Below are 7,646 nucleotides of genomic sequence, written 5' to 3' on the forward strand. Positions count from 1 at the left end.
ACAAGTGTGAATTAGTTCACTGCTTACATGTTTTTAGTTCACTGTGTACTTATTTTAGTTCACTGTGATTGCGAATTGATTCACTTTTTTAGTTGTTTACTTCGTATCAACAATTAATTAGTTTATTTGTGAACTATATTTTGTTAAATATCATTTGTGAACAAAAGAGCTATTAAAAATCAATTGAATCTATATCTATGAACTACATAAATAAAAAATTTGAACAAAATATTAATGTAAGTTATGAAACTGTTGAATGTAAATGAACCGAATAGGTATTACAATGAACTGAATCATGTTATGAACTATATCAATTTCTACAATTGTTTCATTCTCCATACACGCATAATCTTCCCCTACTGTTTATTTTTCTCTTCTTCTCTCGTCTTTCTTTACGTACATCAGCAGCTTCTGAAAGATTCATTGGTTATCCTATCATATAAAGAAAGTAAAAAATGATTAATAACAACATTCAAACACAATATACTTGGACATAACAACATTCAAACACAAAAAGATCACTAATAACATGCATCGGAAACACTTCACTCTAACCATGAAATACTTCACTGTAAGCATATTTTACTTCACTGAGATGAAAAACAGATCACTAATAACATGCATCACAAACACTTTATTTTAACCAAGGAATGCTTCACTCTAAACACATTTTACTTCTCTAAGATGAAAAAACAGTGCACTACAAGTATAGATCACAAACATTTCACTCTAACCATGAAATACTTCACTTTAAGCACATTTTACTTCACTGAGTTGAAAAAACAGATCACTAATAACATGGATTACAAACACTTCACTCTAATCATAAAATATATCACTCCAAGCACATTTTACTTCACTAAGATGAAAAACAGATTACTAATAACACGCTTCACAAATACTTCACTCTAACCATGAAATACTTCACTTTAAGCACATTTTACTTCACTGAGATGAAAAAACAATGCACTATAAGCATGGATCACAAACACTTTACTTTAACTATGAAATACTTCTCTCTAAGCACATTTTACTTCACTGGGATGAAAAACAGATCACTAATAACATGGATCACAAAAACTTCACTTTAACCATAAAATACTTCACTTTAAGCACATTTTACTTCACTAAGATGAAAAAACAGTGCACTATAAGCATTGATCACAAACACTTCACTCTAACCATAGAATACTTCACATTAAGCACATTTTACTTCACTGAGATGAAAAAACATATCACTGATAACATGCATCACAAACTTTTCACTCTAACCATAAAATACTTCATTCTACGCATGTTTTACTTCACTGGAATTAAAAAACAATGCACTTTAAGAATGGATCACATACACTTCACTCTAAGAATGGAGTACTTCACTTTAAGCACATTTTACTTCACTGAGATGAAAAAAATAGATCACTATATAAGCACGAATCACAAACACTTTACTCTAAGCACGGATCACAAACACTTCACTCTAACCATGTAATACTTCACTCTAAGCACGTTTTACTTCACTGAGATGAAAAACTAGATCACTATAAGCGTGCATCACAAACACTTCACTCTAACCATAAAATACTTCACTTTATGCAAATTTTATGCATCACAAACACTTCACTCTAACCATGGAATACTTCACTCTAAGCGCGTTTTAGTTCACTAAAATGAAAAAACAGTGCACTATAAGCATGAATTACAAACACTTCACTCTAACCATGAAATACTTCACTTTAAGCACATTTTACTTCACTGAAATGAAAAAACAGTGCATTATAAGCAGGGATCACAAACACTTCACTCTAAGCACATTTTACTTCACTGAAATGAAAAAAAACAGTGTACAATAAGCATGGATCACAAACACTTCACTCTAACCATGGTTATAAAAGTCCTGAATTTTCACATTGATTTTTTAAAAATATTTTGGTTCGATCCATATACATATCTCAAATTTTGAATTTTCAAATCAATTTGGATTAAGCAAAACTGAAATGCTTAACCATATAGAAAAATAAATAAAAGCAAGATTAGAAACGATCACAAATATAAAAAAAATGATTGAAAATAGTTTTCAATCACCGTCTTCAACGTGACATGAACGTTGGAGGAAAACGCGACGGAGCTTGTCGATAAATGACAACACATCGCCGACAAGAATCTCCCCCTCATACTATTCTTAAACCCTACCAACCCTCCGGCGACCGGAAACCTAACAGTCGCCGCCTCATTCACATCCCTGTACCTTGGTGGGGTCCACGACCTCTTCCCTATAATGGATGAGCAGTTTCCCGGGCTGTGATTGACCGAAGATGATTGCATGGAGATGAGTTGGGTGGAATCCCTTCTCTTCTTTGCTAATTTTGATGACGACGAGGAATCGACGGAGGGAGAATAGAGAAGAAACAGAGAGAAATGAAATGTTCAAATGAGGGAAAGAGAATACCCTTCTCATTTTAATTCAGTAAAATGACCAATATACCCCCGAGTGAACTAAATTATTCATATAGTAATTCAAAACCTGAATATAATGCTAGAATTCTAAAAGTAATCTTAGTCCTTGATTTCTTGATCTTGTGGCTGAGATTTGTTCTCTAGTTATATACTTAAGGGGCATTTGCCCCATATCACTACTCTATATATATATATGCAAGATGTGAATTAAAATTTAAATATATACATTTATCAATTTCACCTATTTTTTTTAATGAAAAATATTTTTCAAAAACTAAAAATTCAAATGCATTAATAATTTTATAAAAAATACCCCCTCTTTTGGTTACGTTCATTTTAATTCGTTCATTGTGAAAAACTAAAAATTCAAATGCATTAATAATTTTATAAAAAATCATACTTTTCAAATTTGAATTAGAAATTTAACAAAAAAACCGGGTATGAAAGAATTACATAAAAAAAAGAAAAACCTAATAATTAAATTTATCAACTAATTAAATAAAATTTATTTGAAAAAAAACATATAACACTATATTAAGTTATCAATTTATTTTATTATTAAATATAATAATTTAGTATATATTTTGTTAATTAATACTATAGTAACTAATTTATAATCTAAATTTATGATTTTTAAATAAATATACAGTATTAAATTAACATGAAAAAATTGATATGCATATATATAAAAAGTTTCGAGCATGATTATAGTTTATCTAAAATCAAATCAATAAATATGCATTTAGATAGAGATATTTAATTTGATTTAATATTCCTTAATTAGATTTGTATTCATTTAATATGAATTTGGGTAAACTAGTCATAATAAAAAGTATATATATGGCCAAATGCCATAAGGGTATTATGGCATGGAGACATTACGTCTCTAAATCACTACTCAAATAAAAAAAGATAGCAAACAAATGATTCATCATAATAGTAACTACTAGTAGTATATTATTTTATCATACATTTCAAATTTGAATTAAAAATTTAACAAAAAAATCAGCTATGAAAGAATTACATAAAAAAAAAGAAAAAACTAATAATTAAATTATCAACTAATTAAATAAAATTTATTTGAAAAAAAACATATAAGTTATCAATTTATTTTATTATTGAATATAATAATTTAGTATATATTTTGTTAATTAATACTATAGTAAAAAATTTATAATCTAAATTCATGATTTTTAAATAAATATATAGTATTAAATTAACATGAAAAAAATGATACGCATACATATAAAAAGTTTCGAGCATGATTCTAGTTTATCTAAAATCAAATCAATAAATATGCAATTAGATAAAGATATTTAATTTAATATTCCTTAATTAGATTTGTATCCATTAATATGAATTTGGGTAAATTAGTCATAATAAAAACTATATCTATGACAAAATGCCATAAAAATATTAAGGCATGGATACATTATATCTCTAAATCATAACTCTTTTTGATAATATTTAAAGTACGAATATTTGAAAATAGCAAATGAAAAAGAAAAGAAAAGAAAGTCTCACCTAGACGTCACCACGGTTCATGAACCGCTGGTTCCCGGTTCGGAACCGGCGGTTCCGGTTCAAAAAAATATGGAACCTGAACCGGCCCGCCTAGGGTCAGGCGGTTCCGGTTCCGGTTCAATCACGGTTCCAAGCCGGTTCAAAACCTGCGGTTTCCAGACGGTTCCGGGCCAGTTCCGGGGCGGTTCCGGTTCGGACCGCCTGTTCAATGCCAAATTTTTTTATTTTTTATTTTTTAATTTTATTCCGATATAGTACTAATTGTAGAGTTGTAGGTGTAGTTGTAGTCTTGTACTATCGAATAAATAAATAAAACGAGAATGACAATTGACAAATGGAGTAGAAGTCGACATTGGAGTTGGAACAATTGGAATTTTATTGAAACAATCATACAATCATACAATCATACAAATTTGAACGATATGTGAATGTCGATATTACAAATACAAATGTTGAAAATTGAAATTACAAAAGAATCAAAAGATTTAAATAAAAAAAGTTGAAGTAAAAAACAATAAATTATAAATGTAAATAGATAGTATATATATATACTCTTAGTCGGCATGCCTATACCCTATACCCTGAAAAGCTACCGGAACCGCCGGTTTCCGGCGAACCGGCGGTTACGGTTCTTGATTTTTCGTGAACCTGAACCGGCCCGCCTAAACCGCCGACTCCTATCCGGTTCCGAACCGCCACCGCGGTTCCGGTTCACGGTTCCGAACCGCCGGTAACGTTCCGGGCCGGTTCGGTTTGGTGACGTCTAGTCTCACCATTTTCCGCCATATCGAAAGCGTCGCTACATCTCATTCGCTCTATATAAGGGTTTTGGCCTCCATCTCTCTTTCCCAACAGTAAAGGAACAATAGCAGTTGTGTGATTTGGTAATGGCTGGGAAGGTAATGCATGCGGTTCAGTTCGAAAGCTATGGCGGTGGAGCAGCCGGTTTAAAGGTGAATTTCACTCCCTGCTTACTTTTTTACTTTTGTGGTGCCTTGGATTCATGATTACTCAATTGGAATTCGAATTTTGAGAAAAGAGCTTTACCTCCGTTAAACTGCCAATCTATACGTTTCTTTCTGTAATCATTTGTGCGTGATTTCATGCTTGGAGAAATAAATTAGCTCTGCATCGTTACAGCTTGGAATGCGATTGAAGCAAATCCTTGTTAGAGATAGAAATTAACATGAAGCAATTTTTAGTTTCGTGGTACCTTGGACTTGTTCTCGAGCATGCCTGTTGATAGCTATTTGTGCATAACACACAATGTTGTTTGTTGAAGTGTAGTTTGAGGTTGGATTTTAGTTATAATTCATCCACTCATAGATATAGTTTACCTCCTTGCAGCATGTTGAAGTTCCGATTCCCACTCCGAGCAAGGGTGAAGTACTGCTAAAGTTTGAAGCTATAACCTTAAATCCTGCTGATTGGAAAACTCAGAAAGGCATGCTTCGGCCTTTTCTTCCTCCGAAGTTCCCTCACATTCCCGGTAGGCCTCCGTAGTTATGAATTCTTGAGATCTTGTGGATAGTGATTTTACGAAGCTGGAAACACATCGTTAATTACTTTCAGTAGTGATAGTTTTCTTAACCTATTTCTGTTTTACTGAGCAGCCACTGATGTTGCTGGAGAGGTAATAGAGGTTGGACCCGGAGTGACAAACTTCAAACCGGGTGACAAAGTTGTCGCGTTGCTGAATTTCTTTGTAAGTTTGTTGCTGATATCGGAGATATAGTGAAAATAAACGATTAACTGCTCTTTACTGAAAACAGTGGATGTCTAAAACGTCAATAGAGGCGTCTCGAGTCCGTGTTTCGTATCTCTTGTATGATTTACTTTCATGATCTAGTCATAAATCTCAATGAAACAGGATGCAGGCGGTCTGGCCGAATATGGAGTGGCTAAGGAAAACCTGACGGTTCAGAGGCCTCCCGAAGTATCAGCTGCTGAAGGTGCAGGCCTTCCCATAGCAGGCCTCACTGCTCACCAGGCTCTCACACAGTCGGCCGGGCTTAAACTCGATGGAAGTGGGTCCCAGAAGAACATTCTCGTCACAGCCGCCTCAGGCGGAGTTGGTCATTACGCCATCCAGCTTGCGAAGCTGGGGAACGCGCACGTAACAGCCACCTGTGGTGCCCGTAACATTGACCTAGTGAAGAGCCTCGGAGCAGACGAGGTTCTCGACTACAAGACCCCGGAGGGGGCAGCTCTCACGAGCCCCTCGGGCAAGAAGTACGATGCAGTGGTCCACTGCGCGACGCCCATTTCTTGGTCCGTATTCGAGCCAAACCTGAGCTCGAATGGAAAGGTGATCGACGTCACCCCGGGACTTAGTTCAGTGCTCACTTTTGCTATGAAGAAACTCACATTCTCTAAGAAGCAGCTGGTGCCCATAGCCATCATCCCCAAAGGAGAGAACCTGCAATTTCTTGTTGATTTAGTGAGACAAGGGAAGCTCAAGACTGTCGTCGACTCGAAAACCCTGCTTAGCAAAGCTGGAGATGCGTGGACGAAGAGCATCGATGGCCATGCCACCGGGAAAATCGTTGTCGAGCCGTAGAAGAAACTCAGTAAGTATTGTCATGTGTTTCTTTAGAAAGGATCTATGGGTTTGACAAACGTGTATGGTATCATCTTCTGTTCTACTATTGAACTAAATGTGCACTTTTAAATATTCAATTTACAGTTTGTTGATTTCAGACACCCACAAACAAATATTGCAAAAGGATAAAGGGGAAAATAATGGATTAATCGAACAACTTATCTAACAAAACTATTTTTGTGTATAAAAAAGATGGTACAGGATTTAGTTCGTGGGATTACAAATAAGCGGGAAGAAAATTGAATTTTTTTTTACTAAAACAGTCGGATATAATCTAAATTGTTTTTAATTTTCAAATCCATCATGATCGGTTGTACTAATATATAGTTTTGGATATTTAAGTTAACATTGACGGTTGTTTGGTATATTAAAAACAAGTGAAAAAGATAATTTAATATCACGTTTGGTACAAATGTAACATCATTAAAAAAAACCCTTACTATTTATTAAAAAAATCTTATAAATGCGATTAGTTTTAGTTTGTCAGATAAATGCATTTGTATACAAATTCGAAAACCTACTCTCCATATTCTCTTGATTATCATCTCAGATGTAATGACTGTTGGGGATTACGTGATTACAAGATAAGACTAGCAGAGCGTAATACAACCCTAAAAAAGGAATACGGAAATGATAACTAAAACAAAATTAAAAATGAAAAATTGAAACTATAAACCTTAGAAAAGGAAATAGCCGAGTCGAGGAGTCCTCTTTCCGCAAGACGAGATACACCCCGGTAGTTCTCTTCGGATTGACGTTTTTTCTCCAAAGATAAAACGATTACGTCTCTGATGAAGCAGCACCGCTATCAGCAGAGCTCCGGCGAACTGGATGGAGGTGAGAGTAGAGCTTCGACAGAAGAACAATGCAAGAGAGGAAGAGAGCTTATGCTTTGTAGAATGCTTGTGAATTGGTGTAGAGAATGCAAAGGTATGCATGCCTATTTATAGGCCAAGCCCACTCATTTGAATTGATGGAGTCAACACTCATAAAGTGTGTCATGATGGCTAGATTGTAACCGCATGGGGTTACTAGCCGTTACGGACGTTACAAACGTCAACCATGA

General features: G+C 34.5%; 1 protein-coding gene across 1 annotated transcript; it reads left to right on the top strand.

Annotated features, from left to right (window-relative positions):
* Positions 1-4,809: 4,809 nt before the first annotated feature.
* LOC148932427 (quinone-oxidoreductase QR1, chloroplastic-like) lies at positions 4,810-6,538 on the top strand. Its single transcript, XM_089065997.1, has 4 exons — positions 4,810-4,931; positions 5,326-5,467; positions 5,592-5,683; positions 5,849-6,538. Exons 1-4 carry the CDS (start codon positions 4,866-4,868, stop codon positions 6,536-6,538), a joined length of 990 nt encoding a protein of 329 aa, XP_088922123.1. The 5' UTR covers positions 4,810-4,865.
* The last annotated feature ends 1,108 nt before the right edge of the window (positions 6,539-7,646 follow it).

Source organism: Salvia hispanica, chromosome 2 (genome assembly GCF_029641045.1).
Source record: "Salvia hispanica isolate PSC_SH4W2 chromosome 2, Shi_PSC_v1, whole genome shotgun sequence".
Classification (NCBI taxonomy): domain Eukaryota; kingdom Viridiplantae; phylum Streptophyta; class Magnoliopsida; order Lamiales; family Lamiaceae; genus Salvia; species Salvia hispanica.